The sequence below is a fragment of the Poecilia reticulata genome, linkage group LG5, assembly GCF_000633615.1.
Source record: "Poecilia reticulata strain Guanapo linkage group LG5, Guppy_female_1.0+MT, whole genome shotgun sequence".
Taxonomy (NCBI): Eukaryota; Metazoa; Chordata; class Actinopteri; order Cyprinodontiformes; family Poeciliidae; genus Poecilia; species Poecilia reticulata.
The window spans coordinates 7,814,422-7,833,352 of NC_024335.1; the positions used below are offsets into that span (position 1 = coordinate 7,814,422).

The window sequence follows — 18,931 nt, forward strand, 5'->3', positions numbered from 1 at the left end:
GTTTTATCAAAAGCAATTGAAAATGTGTCAGAAAACACAGAAATCTCTTTTTGAATTAGATGTAAGCACCTGGTGCAGAAGCTTTCAGAGAGTTATTCATGAACTGAAAGCTTGAAGTAAGTTTTAGTGACTATCTCAACTTACTGCTGCTCCTAGACTGAACTGTCTGCTTTAATCCATGACCCCTAACAGGGAGCCATTGGACCTGCTGGAGGCCCAGGAGCTCAGGGTCCCCCAGGCCTGCAGGGTATGCCAGGAGAGAGAGGAGCTGCTGGCATTCCTGGACCCAAGGGAGACAGGGTAAGCTCTGATGGGACCATGTCTTTTAAAAATTAAGGATATTTGGACATAACACATGATTGATTGATTATCTATTAACCTCTTCTCCCTGCAGGGTGATGTTGGAGAAAAAGGACCTGAAGGTGCTCCCGGCAAAGATGGCGCCAGAGTATGGCATAGTCACTTATTTCATTTTTTTTTAAATGATAAAACTTTGTAAAAATAATTTAAAAGGACAAAACAGTTTCAATTGCCAATGTTTAAATGGCCTTAAAAGTAAGAATCTTCATTTTTCAGCACTCAGAACAAGCTAAATATTGTCTGGATCAATTGTTTTTCTTTCTGATTTGCAGGGTCTTACTGGTCCAATTGGTCCTCCTGGTCCTGGTGGTCCAAATGGCGAGAAGGTAAGTAATATTTCTTTCTTTCTGAAAGCGCTTTATTGCTGAAATCAACAGTTGAAGCTATGAAGCAGCCACTGACTGCATATTAACAAGTTCTTTAATGTGTTTTGCTGGTGATGTATATGTGATTCTTGTAGGGTGAATCTGGACCTGCTGGACCATCTGGAGCTGCTGGTGTTCGTGGTGCACCTGTGAGTGTTGCAGTTCCAGACAGTTTAAGTTTATTTAAAAAAGAAACAGTTTCAGCTGTACAAAAAGGTGCATTAACTGTACTTGAGTTAATTATTTAGGATCTTTCATTAGTCATAATATCTTCTTTGATGACTGGGAGAACAGAAATGTTCTTTCAATAAACGTTTTTGCTTCATCTTCATCTTTCAGGGAGACAGAGGAGAGACTGGACCTCCTGGGCCTGCTGGGTTTGCTGGACCTCCTGTAAGTTTAATTAAAAACAAGAACACAGTTGTCTTATATTGTCTTCTACTGGGAAATTTGACTTAAGAACAAAAAAAATATAGAAAAAAATTAATTGTTAGAGATTTCAATCCCATTTTAAATTGTAATAATTACATCTAAACTAGCATACAACTTGATTTTATTTATGATAGTAATGTAAACATCTAATGTTTGAAAGTGAGAAAGACTGTGATAGCAGGTCAGTGTAGAGACTCAGATGTTTATACTATTGCTTTGCTATTGTTTGATGTGCAGAATTACCTGACTGAAATAAGCAAGACCTGAAAGGAGCAGGTTCAACATTAGTGGTGCTTTCACAAACATTTGCCACACAATTTGCATTAATTTACCACCTTCTGCACATTGCCAGTTAAAAATGTCCGTGGAAAATGTTCCGCACATTATCCAAGATCCACTAACTGGTTTGGACAGTTAGTGGATTCGGTAAGTCAGAAAATAGAGAAAACCACAAGTGACGTAAATGTCGCTTAATTCTGTAAATGGAGTCCATATTGCCCTATTAGAAAGGATGCTGCTACCTTTGATGTTTTGTTGTTGACTTCAAATAGTCCACACATGGGGTCCATAATTTTCAAAAGCAAAATTATATATTTAATTTTATCAAAGTACCTGATATATTTCAGCTTATTTTACTCTTGAAAGCTGAGCATCTTCGCCTGGGTATCTTCTGTATTTTATGTGCTTTTTTTTTTATGCACCGAGTAACTGTCCTAAGACGGTTGTTTTCAGAAGTGTTCCTGAACTCTGCTCTCCATGGGAAGAAATGTTTTTGTTTGTGCTGCAGTGCAGCCTGAGGCCCTTTAGATAACAGGCACTCCGGATAGATTTTCCATTCGCCACCTTGCCTCTTGTCCCCCTGAGATTTTTGATGTTGTGCGATTCCTTTGATGATGATGATGATGATGATGATGATGATGATGATGATGATGATGATGATGATGGGAGCTGGAGATGATGTGACTCCATTATAGATGGACACATCAGACTATTTTGTCATACCTACAGTTAAAATTCATATTTAGATATACTAACTAATTATATTATTTATGTAAACACCCAGATTCTTCTATAGAATCCAACCCTATTTTTCTAAAACAGAATACATCCTTAATACAGAATAGGGGAAGATACACTTCCATCACATTAACAAACTTCTATTTTGTTTGATATCTTTTTTACATTTTGAACCATGATGAAAAATAATGAGTTCTTATACTGATTCAGGATGTGTGTCGGGTTATCATGATCTTCTGCACACCCCTAAGCACAGACTGATCATATTTGTGTGTACACCCTACTACACAGTTGTGGAGAAAGTACTCAAAAAATGTACTTAAGTAAAAGTACAAATACACAGACAAAAATGTACTCAAGTAAAAATAAAACCACCACATTAACATTTGTACTTAAGTAAAATTAAAAAAATACTGGCTTTTAAAAACACTTAAGTATTAAAAGTAAAAGTACTTGCTGAATGCATTACCTAATCCCTAATGCAATATTATTCAGTGAACCGATCGTATTTAATTTGAGTAGATTAGAAATGTGCCATTTTAATGAACAATGCCACAGGTAAAGCATGTTTTTATTATGTTTACTCTCTGTAAAATAGTTTAGACTTAGATATGTGATTCTATGCATCATAATTTCAGGGATGGAAACATCTTGTTTCTTGTCCTAACAACATGAACTTCACTTTTTTTTGCCACTAGTGGCTTTTATTTTTAAACAAATCCAACAGAAAGGGGATGGAAAGAAGGTGGGGGGGAGGACATGCAACCGAGGAGCCACGTAGCAGAGTTGTAGTCAAGATCACCTACCCAAGACCAAGTCAAGACCAGCACCCTGCGCTATGTGACACAAAAAAATTAAGTTTTACCTACCAAAATTGCTTCCCACATTCCCATAAAACACCTACATATTAAATACTTAGAGCTGAAATAAATGTAATCAGTAAAGATCTGTCCAGAAGAATCGGATCATTCCTGAATGTCATATCAATGCAGACTTTGGTCACAGCGTTGTCCCATATTTGCGACACCTCAGTCAACACCTCCACACAATAATTCAGTGCATGAGTGACAACTTTTTTTCATCGCAGATGCAACATGTGTGTCTCAGTCAGTACAACTAGCTTTGCTAGCATCATGTCCACGGAGCTTACCTTTCTTTAAGCTTTCCTTCCAAGTGATGCTAAAAGTTGGACGAAGTCCCACCGTCTGTGAAAGCGAAGCGCTGCTTATTTTACATGTCGCCATATCTTATGATTTATGCAGCGCTATTATATTACTGACGATTAGACAGACGTCTTCTCCTGCTCAGAGGAAACCACTGCTCATTTCTTGGAGGTCCGAGTGCGACTAAAGGGGGAGGCGATGGGTGACAACAGACACTTAAGTCACGTTGTTGCTCAGATTTTACGGCGCGACCTTAAGTCCCTTGAACTTCACATTTTAACGGACAAAAAGCGCAAACCGACTTGGATGTAACGAGTAACGCGACACTTTTGTAGAAATGTAGTGAAGTAGAAAGTACAGATACTTACTGTAAAATGTAGTGGAGTAAAAGTAGAAAGTATCCATTATTAAATCTACTTAAGTAAAGTACAGATACACAAAAATTTTACTTAAGTACAGTAACGAAGTACTTGTACTTTGTTACTTCCCACCACTGCTACTACATTCATTGATACTGCAACCAGATTGCTATACTAAGCCTTAAAACACAATAATACGTTCAGTCTGCTAGGAGTTCCTTTCAATTTTTAGCTCAGATCTTACACAATTTCAGATCATCTCAATTCAGTTTATTTGAATCTCAAGGTAATTTGCAAACATTCATACACAAATATATTTGTATGTATACAGTAGACACAAATATATGTCTACTGTCTACATACATTTTAGACCTAAATTTAGTTCAAACCCATCTAAGTTACTCCAGTACAGTCCAGTACCATATTCAGATCCAATTTCATAGTATAATTAAATATCATCAGTGTCACTTCATTATTTACTATCAAGTGGTAGAAGTTATCTGTCTAAGGAGGCCTAGTCAATTAACAATCAGCCTTAGCAAGCATGCAGCGACAGTGGAGCGAAATCACTATGTTACTATCTTATCTGAATAAAGACCAACTGTCCACAAGATGTCACTTTTTTAGCTTTAAATGATAACGTCATTTTTTTAAAATATTTTTTAAATATTTTTTTCAACTATAATTACTAAAATTAAATGTCTAACAAATATATTAGCCTCCAAATTCTTAAAGTAAATTTCTTCAACGCAATTTAAACTTGAAACTGCACACCTCCTTATCATCTTTATGATGATACTGCATCTTTACTGCACTGAAATTAGTTTGGCATCATTTGTCATTCTATGTGTTAATGAGAGAAGACAAAAAGAAGTTGCCATTTTGATCACGTAGAAGTGAAAATCCAGGTTTCATTAACTTTCCTTTCTCTATCAAATAGAGACGTACGCCACATTATAACATGACATCTACCTGACACGTCATTTCCTTTTTATTGACACTATCTTAAAACCCTCAGATGTGACGCTGCCTTTGCCAGTCTTTTCCTCCAATTTAATTACGCTGTCTTGTTTCTTTAGTGTATAATTATTTGGAAAGATATGAGTTTACAGACTGTCAGAAGCCATAGCTTCTATCATTTCATTTATTCTTACACTCCAGACAGAAATCCCTTGAATGGTTTTCATAAGTCACATCCTTTCAAATGGATTTCATCAATACATTTGTTAGAACAACATTTATCTCAAGGCATTTTCCCCTACAGAATACAACTATGATCAATTATAGATTTTATGTCAGCCTGAATACTCCTGCAGCTCTGTAAATATTCTCCATTCACAGCTTACATACTGTAACATCACGGCTTATCACCCAAAACACTGAAAACAAACAACCAAAATTTTGTGCAGTTTTTTTTTTAAAGCTTGTGTCAGTTTTTCTCTGGAGCCTGTCACATTTTTAATCAAGTTTTTTTTCATCAAAGAAGTACATATGCCACTGTCGTTACTGGGCTGTGCAAAAAGATTGATGCTGTTTGAAGCATTTCACATTTTGTAAAGTTGCAGCCACAAACTTCAGTGCACTTCATTGAGATTTTATGTGATAGACCAGTGCAAGCTGGTGGTTAATTGTGAAGTGAAGTGGAAAGAAAAGGATTTATGGAGAGTTTTCACGCTGAGCTCTGTGTAGTCTGTCATCCAAAAACGTAAAGACTGTGGCATAACTGCAAACCATCCAAGACGTAGCTGACAACCTAAGCTGACAGTCCAGGCAAGGAGAGCATTAATCAAAGCGCCGTCAAGATGCTTATGTTAACGGTGGAGGACCTGCAGAGATCCACTGCTGGGAGAATCAGTCCAGAGGACAACCATTAGTCATTCACTCCACAAATCAGGCTTTTATGGAAAAGTGGAGAGCAGAAAGCTATTGTTCAAAGTAGATTACAAGGGTTGCCATTTAAAATGCACCACAAGCCACATAGATGATGAAATAAATATTTGTAAAGAAGTGGTCTGGTGAAGGGATAACAAAGATTAAAAACCTTCACAACATCTTGGATACACTTTCTCCGCTGTGAAGCACGGGGATGGCACAATCATGCAGTGTGGAAACTATTCCTAACAGAGACAGCAGGACATTAAATAACTTAAAATTTAGGCAGAGGTTCACCTCCCAGCAGAACAATGACCCTAAAAATCCAGACTGGACTAAAACAGCATATGTGAATAGAGTTTATACCAAAGCTAGAATAGAGTTTATGCATATGCTAGAGTGGCCCTGTCAAAGTCAAGAACAATTGGGACTTTGAAAATTGGTCACAGACCCTCCTCATCCAATCTGGCTGAGCAGGAGCTTTTTGCAAGGAAGAATAGCCAATAAAATCTAGTCTTTATGTTTTGTAGAACTGATAGAGACACATGTCAGTATTGAGTTTTGAGTCAGAAGAGCAGAAACCAACATGCAGAATCAACTGATCACTAGTTTACATCATGCTTATCAAATGCTGAATGTGAGAAAAAGTTTCAGGTATGCACATCCTGTTTTATTCCCAGGGAGCTGATGGCCAGCCTGGAACCAAAGGAGAGCAGGGAGAAGCTGGACAGAAGGGAGATGCTGGAGCCCCTGGACCCCAAGGACCATCCGGTGCCCCTGGCCCTTCAGTAAGTTTCATTATCAACCCAGCTGCTAATCTGCAACATTTAGCTTTGTTCAGATCTAAATGAATGGGGATGTAACCCTAAAGGCTGCCTGACTGCTGCTATAGAGAAAGCAGAGGCACTTCCTGGCATTTATTTTATAAGTGACAATGTGTGCAACCAATCAAGCAGAAATATATTTTTTATCTCTTTGTTGAACATTCATATACAGCAAACACTAATGAACTGTTCCACACCTGCCATGAAACATAAAAATGTTCATGAAACAAAAAAAATAAGGCCATATTCTGATTTACAGTTCTGCTTTGATCCTAGGGTCCTACAGGTGTTTCTGGACCTAAAGGTGCACGTGGTGCCCAGGGTCCTCCTGTAAGTGTCTTTTTGAAAATATATTATTTTGTTGGCTGCTTCGTGTTAGCCTGTTGCTCTCACTTTAGTGATGATACTGTTGTCTACTCTGTTAGGGTGCCACTGGTTTCCCTGGAGCTGCTGGGCGAGTTGGACCTCCTGGCCCCAACGTAAGTTCACCGCTTTGTTCACTCTGCCTCTGCTCATCCACTTTACTCTGTAATGAAAACAGTAGTAATATTAATTACACATAATACAGCGTAAATCCAATCAAACAAACAAGAAAAAAGTATTTAGAAAAAATTTATTTCATAAATAGAAACGGCTAATTTTACAGAAAATATTAAGTTTTCTAACAAGAAAAACATATTCAACTTACATAAAACTCAATTTTGGGGCTGAAAAAAAAATGTTTATAACAAATATGCACAAAAAAAGAAATGGAAACCTTTATTGGTATTAAATCAGTCTACCCCTTCTTTTATGTGTTAATCAGCTTTTTCATAACTCTTCTTATCTTTGATTTGACTTCCAGTCAGAAACAGATGCTGGTCACAATAAACTGCTAATATAAACCTGACTCTGTTGGCGGTATGAATAATTTTGGGTTGAAGTATAGCTTCAACAGGAGTATAGCAGGACGTTCTGTGCCATCTTTGATATCTTGGAGACATTCGTTTCCTGCCTCTTAGGGTAAAAGAGATGTAAACTGTATGCTATCAACATGGAAATAAAAAAATCATGCTATGCCTGCAGATAACATGTCACAGACGGGGCAAGTACAAAGTAAAGATGGGCGGTCTAAAAATAAACCTCTGAAGTACTCCAAAGGTTATCTTCATTAGGGATAACTGACATTTAATAACAACCACACTAAGGTATCTCTCCTAAAAATAAATAACCTTCACTATTATTTGAAATGATTTAATAAAATCTAGTGATCCAGTGATTAGATTAAATGTACTCTCTTTGTTAACGATGCAGTTGTAGATAGTGTGTGTGGTAAGATAGTTTTTGACATGGGCAATTTGAGATAAGCATCAAATGCTGATCTTTACAATATTAGATTAATTTTCCCAGCCTGGTTTGCTATTCTGTAAGTAGCTGTAAAGCATTTACCCTTCCTGACCCGACACCCACACACCACACGCACACGCACACACACACACACACTCACATTGCCAGAACACTTTGTCTAAAGCAGCAGGACTTTCTTTAGATAACTCCTAACAATAAAGTGTGTCTTTGAGCTATTTAGCCTTGTCAAAATGTTGAAGACAACACTTTTTATAGTCGCTGTAAATGGACTCTGTAAACAGAAATATTTATCTGTCAATTTACGCTCAAAATGAGACCTACTTTATATGTTTTATTCAAATGCTTGGTAGGGTAATCCTGGACCTGCAGGTCCTGCTGGCCCTCCTGGTAAAGACGGACCAAAAGGAGTGAGAGGAGACGGTGGACCTCCAGGCAGACAGGGCGACGCTGGACTACGCGGTCCTGCAGGAGCTCCAGGAGAGAAGGGCGACCCTGGAGAGGATGGTCCTCCTGTGAGTGTGCTGCACCTCCTCCTATAAGCACCCAGGAGACAGGCTTTTACATAATGTGGAAATCTGTGACCTTGTTATGCTGAAAATAACACTATGGTTCCTGTTGCACCCACCTACTGTTTTATGTAGGTGCAAGTCTAAAGAGAAACAAATATTTAAATGTATTTCTTTTCTGCATTTTGAGCCACTTTTATGTTGTTCTTTCAAGCCGGACAGCCAATTTTAGCAGTAATGGACACGCTCACCACTAATACACACAGCTGTCAGTGTCCATCACTGACTCTAATAGCAGACTAAGATGTGACGGCACAAGGCAGCACAATCCGGTGACAGTGTAAGAATTGAACCCCAGCCTTTTTACTTCAGAGCTGCACACAAACACACACAAACACACACATACACACCAGTTACAAATAGATGACAAGTTCTGTCAAGATAATGACAGGTTGTGTCCCGAGGGCGGAGTGAGGGTGGGGGCATCCTGCTCCAACTCTGAGACAGTGCTGCATTGAGTCCATCTCTTCCAATAGATTTCATCCTGTGTATGAAATCCTGAGCCCAGCATCAGCACATCAAAGTTTTGTCTGCCTCATGGTGCGTCTCAGCTGTCACTTACAGTCAGGTGTTCAGTGTGAACATGATTTCAGGAGCTGCAAGACATTTTGACAGAGCAGCCTCTGGAGCTGAGGATGACGTAGACCAGAGAGGTGATGGAGAGATTCATTTGCAACTCCGACTGGGAATAAAATATTGCGTCGAGAGTGATGGAAGATATATACCTGTCATGCCTTGGAAGTGACTTATAAGAAAAAATAATGACCAAGTGGCTCAAGATGTGTTATGTGAGAGACGTCTACCACAGTAGTGATGAGTTTTCTGCTGTTTTTATTTTCCACTCAGGGTCCGCTAGGTCCCTCGGGTCCTCAGGGATTGGCTGGTCAGCGCGGTATTGTTGGTCTACCCGGGCAGAGAGGTGAAAGAGGTTTCCCTGGTTTGCCTGGACCTTCTGTGAGTAACATGAAATCACATGACCAAGCACATAGATTCAAACTTAAATTCTACAAGTCAAATACAGATGGAGATGAATAAAGCAAAAAAAACAAACAAACAAAAAAAACACAGACACATATATTAGCTCTTTGGATGCTAAATTTAGAATGTTTACTACCCTTGTATGGATGAAACCACAACTCAGCCCGCATTGCGATTTTAGACATGCACCAATAAAATTTTATGCCAGTTCCTTTTGCTGTGTTTCAACAGACACATAAACACCTTCAAAAGATCTCAAAACTGCTTTTGCAGCAGCTCCTGCAAGGGTGTGCATGTCTCCACAAACACATTGTCTCTCGAGGCCACAGACACACACACAGGCAGACAGTCAGAAGGTGAAAGCATCATCAACCCTGCTGTCACGGCTGTTAATAAATATTAATGAATCTGCCATATGAGCACAATACTGACTGTTGTGGCACTCTGTAAAGTAAATGTGAGGAATCAGCAGATGTGCTCTGGACTGACAATCTGCTGTGTCCTAATTTGATCAGTCAGAATGCATCTCACGTCAACCAGGGCTTTTCCCCTCATGTTTCTGTCCGATGGAGATTACACCACGACATGTGACTGAAGAGCTTTCACTGCTTACATCCAACAATTTTTTGATATATGACATGAACCATGTCCCCTACTTACAACATCTCAGCGGGCATGTCCCCGCCATCAATTATTCACCGGCGTGCATGAAGGGGATTCCAGTAAATCAAAATAAACCCACCAAGAAATGACAGATGGGACTGCAGATTAGGCTTTATGTTTTCCGAAAACATAGCTTTTTTGATCAAATACAATGCAAAGTGTGATTTTTTTTTTTTTTTTTTTTTTTTTTTGTGGTCAAAGACTAGATGTTACTGTTATAAACTGTTTAAACCCAACAGCTGAGTCCATTTGTATAAATTATCTGGTCTAAATGTGATTGGATTTTGTTTCTATTTTTCTGAATAGACAAAAAATAGAAAAAAGCACAATGCTAAGAATTTTTTTTTTCAAACAATAAAAGATAATGACATGACAAGTAGCAACAGACAAAAATGCTGGAGTTGGTAAATAAATTTTGAATATGTATATAGTTCAATCTTGCACCAAAAGCAGTGAAATTCAGATCCATGGTGAATGTGCAATCACAAGAAAGTGTTGAAGAAAAAAATTATCTTGAGTTTGGGAATCACTCTTCTTTTTTGTGTCTTAGCTATGTACTTCAAATTGAAGATTTATTTTTCCTTCTTTGTTAAAAATACTATAACAGTAAATAATCCGCAGAACTTGAACTAGTGGAAATTTAAAGAGTTGTATTTCTTTTTTCATTTTTCAACATGTAACAATGAGTCTTTATTCCTGTCAGGGTGAGCCTGGAAAGCAGGGAGCTGCTGGTGGTCCTGGAGACCGTGGACCACCTGGACCAGTCGGACCTCCTGGGCTCACTGGTCCTGCTGGAGAACCTGGAAGAGAGGTAAAGGAAAATCACTGACACAAAGCATGTGCTTGATCGAATCAGAAATGAAAATTCAAATTTCAGACACATAATTGAGTCAAAGACTTCTGATTTGACTCAGACTCAGAAGTAAAGGCAGGTTGGTAAGCAGGCTCCATATGCATATATAATCTTGCAAAAGGGATGAAGTTGAATAGTTGAATGTTCATCTTAACTGTGGCTTTACAATAACATCCAGACAATAGAGGTGTGTGGATTGATCCAAAACATCGATAATATCTACACCAAATCGATACCAGTAACAGATCAATACTTGTGTGGTAAGATCAATACTTTAGTTTCAGATTCTGTCTTGAAATTTTATTTTGATTTAATGTAATAGTTTCTCAGCACTACCTCAAAACAGGTTTTGTTTTGATTTGCTCACAAATGATATATATGTTTTGCACTTTATTCATTTAGGAAAAATGCGCATAAATTAGTTTTTTTTTTTTAATCTTTGTTGCTAATCATGTTAATATGTTCTTAAAATAAAATAATTCAAAGAAAATACTACAAAACACCTGAAGGTCAGAAGTTTGATGATATATCAAACCTAAAAATTAAAAGTATCGTTATTAGTATCGATATCGATACCAATATAGATGATACTGGCCACGTATTTACTTTGTATCGGATCAATACCAAAATGTGCAAGCCTCTTTAGACATTACTACATATTTACATTTCTAATGGATTGATGTCTCGTTGTTTTTCAGAGTAATTTAAATCAGCTCATAAGTTTTGAATATTAAATGTTCAAAGATTGCTAAATGTTTGTGCTAAAATAAGAGAAAGAAAATACAAGATTTGAATTTCCAACCTACAACAATGCATTCTTAAAGACAGACTAGATGGCATGCATTTGCAAATGCTCATCAAAGACTTTAGAGTTGACCCTCAAACACTTCAGACTTGACTTTGACTTTGGAAAATATTCTTATAAACATCTCTGGACTGGATACGCAGCTGTCAATCCACTTCCTGTTTCATGTGAGCCATTGAAATTCTCCACACTTTGCATCACTCATCCATTTGCATTTTGTCCTATTACTGTGTTTGGCTGCAGTGGGGCTCATTATGCGGCCAATATTCATTCAGTAGGACACCTGGTTAGAATTAATTACCACTTCATTTTGTCTGACAGGGCAACCCTGGATCTGATGGACCTCCTGGTAGAGATGGTTCTCCTGGAATTAAGGTACAATTATAAGAGGTCAAACCACCTGTGTTGTATGATTTTGTTGTATATTTTGATTTTGATGACAATGTTACACGCCTGTCATTGCCATCAATTCAAAACAAGTCAGAATTGTCAGGGAAATGCTGACAATTCTGCTGGATGAAATCACTTCATCTCTGTCATGTTCTGTGGGTCCTTCCTTGGCAAATTTGAGCAGGATCTACTCATTATCCTGCCAATAATAGTGTTCATACCATACGGAAGAGTTGTTACCATGTAGGGACATTGATTGTATTAAAATAAACTGTAATTGAGACGGAAGTGTCCAAACAATGTTCAATGAAAGTCAAGATGCAAGTTTTGTTTTGAGAGTTTGTTGTTACAAGTAATATTTTTGCAACTTTTTACACCATTTTTTATTTAAGACATTTAAAAATCATATATTTTAGCAAATGAATTCACGCTTGGTGTCTTCGCAGTCTTTATGACACTTTTGTGTAACAAAATTTCCTCAAAGTGGTGGCTGTAATAAGTCAGAGACATTGACCTGGCTGTTGTGATTTCCAACTTGTACTCCTTTCGTTGCAGGGTGACCGTGGCAACACCGGTCCTGCTGGTGCTCCCGGTGCTCCAGGTGCTCTTGGGGCTCCCGGCCCAGTCGGTCCCACCGGAAAACAGGGAGACAGAGGGGAGTCTGTGAGTAATGACTCATGCACAAGCAAAGTCACATGTTTTCCAAAAGCTAGTTTAAAAAATCTACCAAAGCATAAAAGTTTTTTTTATGTTATAATATTTCTGTGAAGCTCATTTCTGCCAGCTGAACATTAACATATTGTGTTACAAGTACAAAGAAGGTTTTCTCAGGTGTTTCATCCCTGATAGACCTTATATCTGTGACATAAATTAACTTTTATTGCTTTTCTAATTTGCATAATATTAATTTAATGCATTTCATGAAGCGTTTGCTTTTTTTAACTGAATTGTATTAGTAATATGTGGTAAAATACTCTACAAAAACTTTGTTACTGGTAAACTTCTTGGCAAGTCAGGTGTGTTAATATGTTTATCGTTTCACTTTATTAGGGTGCCCAAGGACCAGCTGGACCTCCAGGACCTGCCGGTGCCAGAGGAATGCCTGTAGGTATCCTGCACTGATAACTTGGAACAACTTCCAGTCAAACAGAAATGAATATTTATTGTTTATCTTTCTGTTCACAACCGTCATCAACAAATAAGAGTTCATTAGCATGCTTTAAACTTGTTCTTAGGGACCCCAAGGCCCCCGTGGTGATAAGGGTGAAGCTGGAGAGTCTGGTGAGAGAGGTCAGAAGGGGCACAGAGGTTTCACCGGTCTGCAGGGTCTCCCTGGACCACCAGTAAGACGCCATATCTAATCTAAAACATTGCTACACTAGTCCATTGTTTGTTTCATACTTAAGGTCATATTTCCTGTGCTGTCTCTGCATTAGGGTCAACCTGGAGACCAGGGTGCCACTGGACCTGCTGGGCCTTCTGGACAAAGAGTGAGTACAAACCCAACCAAACATGTTGCAACTAAAGCAGTAAAATGGTTTTAAATTGAAAGGAGACTTGTATTTCTGTTTATCCAGCTGAGTGATTAGTCTAGTTATGTTCATGCTTCAGAATAAATAATGTTATCAACCCGTCCTTCTATAGGGACCACCTGGACCTGTTGGTCCTGCTGGAAAGGACGGGTCAAATGGCTTACCAGGGCCCATCGGACCCCCTGGACCTCGTGGTCGTACTGGAGACTCTGGTCCCTCTGTGAGTACTTATAGGAACATCACCCCCTTTTTTGTTTGTTTTTAGCATGTTTTACTTTCCTAACTAACTTCTACAAAATAAAATATATGGCTTCACATGCTTAATTATCTTGGTAAATAGATGTGTATATATATATTTATATATATATATTGACCTCACATTCAAGACAGCGATAAGGGCGATAAATAAATAAATAACCTAAAGAGTGAAGCTTTCTCCATGCAGCCTCATGAGCCCTAATGATGCTGTAAAYGCTGCTAGATGCATCAGATCTGTAATTCAGTTCAGTTGAAATTATTTCATACAGCTCCTTTCAAAGGTATCACCACCTCTTGAACTTTCGTGCTGCAGCCACAAACTTCTAAGTATTTTATTGGGATTTTATGTGATAGTTAAACACAAAGTAGAACATGCTGGTGCTACTGTATGGAAATAGGAAAAGAATCCTTACYTTTCATTTTTCTGCAAATAAATGTGTAGTGTGTCATATGAAAAGTTTACATAAAGACTGTTGAAATTGCATAGAAGGAGAAGAGAGAACGATTTACCCAGCTTCACCTCCGTTCTGCAGCGGGGTCCAGTATGTGCAATTGAACCTTTTTTACACACACACACACACACACACAGAAATACCATCACTTCCTTTTGCTTGCCTCATGTGCTGACTTAGGTTTTTCTAGAATGATTTCTTCTACTAAACACAGGTCACCAAAGAAACACACATTCAAGATCTGTTTCTTCACTACACCATTTTTTACACACATTCTTTACTTCACCATTTTGGTTTTTTTCCATTCTGTAGCATCTGTTTTTTCTGTTATGCTYGTAAGCAATTTCTGTTCAACCCCCTTTCACTCTGGAACTACAAAATAAAATCCAGCACTGTGCAGAATTTAAACCTAACAAGAAAGTAGAGTTAATCTGGGTTTAAGATGAGTAAAAATCCTGCTGTCCTCTGAAGGCCTCAGAGGTTTGATGGAGAACATTTAGTGAACAAACAACCAAAAAACACAGCAGACAAGTCAKGAACATTGAGGAAAAGTTACAGATTGGAATTTCACAAGATTCAAAACATCTCACAGATTGAGCTCTGTTCAATATGACCTTGGGAAAATATATGGCACTACTGAAAACCTTTTCCATCCAGTGTATGTAAAAGTATTTTTGGTGTGTTTTGCTTTTTCACCAATTCTTAAAAATATGATGATATATTCAGAAATATTTCACTGGTACTGGTAACCATATGCATCATMAATCTGAATATATCATGACATGTTGTTTTAAATAACCACTGGCATAAAGTAACTTCGGAAAACTTATCCTTCAGTTGAATTATTTGACTGTAAAAATTCAGAAAAAAAGATGCAACTTAAAAATGATTATGATTAATAATGATTAATAATTATTACAAACTATTTTAAAGTAACTTTTTATGTGCTTTCCCAATTTCTTGTCTTYTCTCCATTTTCTTTCTATATGAAGCTAATTATTAAAGTGTTATTAAAAGACCAWTTAGAAGAATATTGGAGATTGAAGCAACTAAATATGTTGCTTGCATTGCTCATTCCTAGAGGGACATCCTAGACAGATAATTGCTCAACTCACAGCGAGAAATGAGAAAAGCCTTTTTGATGTGCTTGTTTTTTTATGTMYTGTTTGTTTACCCTGGCAATCAGCAGAAGTTGTTATTCAGAATTGTAGCCTTGCAAAAACCCTCTTCAGAAAATTGTGTAAAATTACATGTACATGTCTTGTTCAAGAGAAGGAAGAAGAATAATCTAGCAGTGAATGAAAAACACAAGGACACGGGAAATCTACAATTACTGAAGTAAAAATAAAATGTGTTCTTACTATCTGAATTGTYTTTCAGGGTCCTCCTGGAAACCCTGGACCCCCTGGTCCTCCTGGACCTCCCGGTCCTGGTATTGACATGTCTGCMTTCGCTGGTCTGGGTCAAACAGAAAAGTCTCCCGATCCCCTGAGGTACATGAGGGCAGACCAGGCCGCTGGGAATCTCCGTCAACATGACGCAGAGGTCGATGCCACYCTCAAGTCCCTCAACAACCAGATTGAGAACATCCGCAGCCCAGAGGGATCCAAGAAGAACCCTGCCCGCACCTGCAGAGACCTGAAGCTCTGCCATCCCGACTGGAAGAGCGGTGAGTGACAACACATGAAATTGGCTGAATTGRGGTGAGACAATGAAGCAGACTGGGTCTAGTCTGGGGAAGTAATTTTTTTTTGAAAAATAGGGATTTGACAGAGATCTTGTTTGCTCTAGAAAATATTTGTCTTGTGCTGATTTAGAGTCAGTTTTTACAAGACTATGCAAAAACATGCAAGGCATTCCAGCTGTGCAGAAAGAATGATGTCACCCTGAAGGCTATTGCTCTGTTTTTGTTTAGGTGAGTACTGGATTGATCCAAATCAGGGCTGCACTGTAGATGCAATCAAGGTTTTCTGCAACATGGAGACTGGGGAGTCCTGTGTGAACCCCAAACCCGCCAAGATCCCACGCAAGAACTGGTGGTCCAGCAAGAGCAAAGAACGCAAACATGTCTGGTTCGGAGAGGCAATGAACGGAGGATTCCATGTAAGATCTGCAGCCTGTTTTAGTTTTCTTATAATACGTTAAGTCAAACTTAAAGTGAAAATATCTTTCAAACAGAAAGATATGCTGCTTTAAGCTAAAAAAAAAAGCAACAAGTAAAAATATTTTATTGCTTTACATATATAGATGCTCCACTGCTACAAAACATACATAAGTGTGACTCAGATGTGGTGGCAATGTCCTGACAAGATCCAAATCCAACTCTATTTCATTTATAAAGCACAATAAATAAAACTATTTGTTGAACCACAATATGGTATTGCACTGAAACAGATAAAAAACAAGACATAGACAATATTAATGGAATGGCATTRACTATTGCTATTAACGATGAGCTATCCTGAACATTCATTCACACACATTTTCTCAATATAAAAATGAAATGAAAAAGAAAATAGTTCTCAAACATTGGAAACATTGAAAAGCACTTCCTAAGTAATCTTTACTTACTTACTCAAAGAGCTAACTTGGAAACTTTGTTGCTTTATTTAGTGACTCGTTTGACCCCCTCTTGAAAAAGTGTCAACCAGCAAATGTGGCAAATCTTTCTGGTGTTAGTCGCAACTTTTAGAGAGGCTGGTGTAAAAGCATGTATCATTCTTACTCAAGGAGCAGTGGGTGATCTAGAGGGCCCCAAAGCACTTACAGACATCAAAGTCTTCATACATGAATGCCTCCCAGCTGCAATCAGAGCAGATGTTCAGCCACCTGTGTCCAGACTGTGAAAGAGTTATGTATTTGTGTTGTTTACTTTTTACCAGATACAAATCCGAAAGTGCTTTACAATGAAACATATACCACACAATAAGACAAACATTTCACAAAAAATACATAGGTTTCAACAYGACTTTACTCTTTTCTCCTACAAAATCGATTACATTATTTAGCTATTTCTAGTTTGTGTAAGGCTTAAAGATCAAAGGTAACTTTTTTTAAGCGTGTTCATAGTGAATTTTTAAAAAGGTAATGTCCCAACAAAAATTTATAACCTCATCCTGACAAAGGTTCTTCATCCTTCCTCCCAGGACACTCGCATCATGCAAAACAGCTGCAAACCAAACATCACACACAATTTAGAGTCACTACAGGACGTTGATAGCTAAATAGCATGGGGTTTTCAATACCTAACACAGACGCCAAGACATGAAACAGCAGCTTTTGTTCAGTTACAAGAAATATGTTGTAAAATTCAGAAAGTGAATATGGGAATCTTGCTGTTAAATATAAAAAAAATATGACGAATACGATACATTTTTAGATTTATAATACMTGGAATCAAACATTCAAAGCATTAGCTCATTTAAAAACACTAGATGAAGCACCAGGAACATAACCTGATGTGTTATTGTCTGTCCAATGCAGTTCAGTTACGGTGACGACAGCCTGGCACCCAACACCGCCTCCATTCAGATGACTTTCCTGAGGTTGCTGTCAACAGAGACCTCCCAAAATCTCACTTACCACTGTAAGAACAGCGTGGCGTACCTGGATGATTCAACAGGCAACCTGAAGAAGGCCRTMCTGCTGCAAGGCTCCAACGATGTGGAGATCAGAGCCGAGGGCAACAGCCGCTTCACCTACAGYGTCATGGAAGACGGCTGCGCGGTATGCAGTCYTGCTAGTACAGTATTTGTGCTCTCTAGGGGGCAAACCAAATGCTAACAGTTTTCTGTRTGGCTTTTTTTYCCCTCCTGCAGAGACACACAGGRCAGTGGGGTAAGACAGTGTTCGAATACAGGTCGCAGAAGACCTCCCGTCTGCCCATYGTGGACATTGCCCCCATGGATATCGGTGGAGCAGATCAGGAGTTTGGAGTTGATATTGGGCCAGTTTGCTTCTTGTAAAGAATGAGCAGCTGCGAAGAGGAGGAAGAAAGAGCGGCTGCTTGAAAAAAATTAAATAAAATGGGAAACGAAAGAGGAGCACGCGTTGGTGAAAAGGCGAGGAAGAGAGAAAAAGAAAATCAAGACACTTTTTTAAAACGTGGGACTTCTTTTCTAAATAAAAAAGTGCTTTCCAAGTTGAACTCGGTAGGATATCTGCACTGAATGGCACCAACAAACTGTCATTTGTGATCCATCCGCAGCATTGCCTTCAGTCATCTCTGCTCCCCCCCCCATGGACCCCCTCCACTCCCTAAACCCTCCCTTTTTCACTCTTTGTGAACGGCAACTCCCCCCCCCCACGTACCCAATATCTATGAACAAAAAGGAGGAAGTATGAGGAGAGAATAGGAGCTTACCAGGGAACAAGAGAGAACAATGTGTTGGTGTTATTTATTTATTGTTTAGGTTAGACTCCCAGGTGTGGTAGGACTGAGTTTGTTGCAAAGTGATAAAAATATATATATATTTTAAAGAAAAAGAAGCCTCATCCACCAACTTCCTCCTGTTTTATGATCATCCCATTATTCGTGTCACAAACAAATAAAGAATTTATTGTTCTTTGAAACCAAAAATATTTCAGCATACCATAGAATGTGCAGTTGTTCCTGTTTCTCCAACCATAGTGTGTATCAAAATTACTGTGTACTATAATAAAATCAATGGTGCTATTGTTGTAAAACAGTTTTGT

At 38.4% G+C, this 18,931-nt stretch overlaps 1 protein-coding gene across 2 annotated transcripts in view; it reads left to right on the forward strand.

The window, feature by feature from the left end:
- Positions 1–18,922, forward strand: part of col2a1b (collagen, type II, alpha 1b) — a 51,729-nt gene extending 32,807 nt beyond the window's left edge. For both annotated transcript variants that reach the window (XM_008408500.1, XM_008408501.1), the window contains 21 exons: positions 193–300; positions 395–448; positions 633–686; positions 821–874; positions 1,065–1,118; positions 6,249–6,356; positions 6,669–6,722; positions 6,818–6,871; positions 8,090–8,251; positions 9,152–9,259; positions 10,650–10,757; positions 11,926–11,979; positions 12,550–12,657; positions 13,045–13,098; positions 13,230–13,337; positions 13,431–13,484; positions 13,639–13,746; positions 15,617–15,905; positions 16,152–16,339; positions 17,720–17,962; positions 18,055–18,922. In XM_008408500.1, coding sequence (XP_008406722.1) covers positions 193–300; positions 395–448; positions 633–686; positions 821–874; positions 1,065–1,118; positions 6,249–6,356; positions 6,669–6,722; positions 6,818–6,871; positions 8,090–8,251; positions 9,152–9,259; positions 10,650–10,757; positions 11,926–11,979; positions 12,550–12,657; positions 13,045–13,098; positions 13,230–13,337; positions 13,431–13,484; positions 13,639–13,746; positions 15,617–15,905; positions 16,152–16,339; positions 17,720–17,962; positions 18,055–18,201 — 2,271 coding nt within the window. In that variant the 3' untranslated portion in view covers positions 18,202–18,922. The remainder of the gene's footprint in view (positions 1–192; positions 301–394; positions 449–632; positions 687–820; positions 875–1,064; positions 1,119–6,248; positions 6,357–6,668; positions 6,723–6,817; positions 6,872–8,089; positions 8,252–9,151; positions 9,260–10,649; positions 10,758–11,925; positions 11,980–12,549; positions 12,658–13,044; positions 13,099–13,229; positions 13,338–13,430; positions 13,485–13,638; positions 13,747–15,616; positions 15,906–16,151; positions 16,340–17,719; positions 17,963–18,054) is intronic.
- The last annotated feature ends 9 nt before the right edge of the window (positions 18,923–18,931 follow it).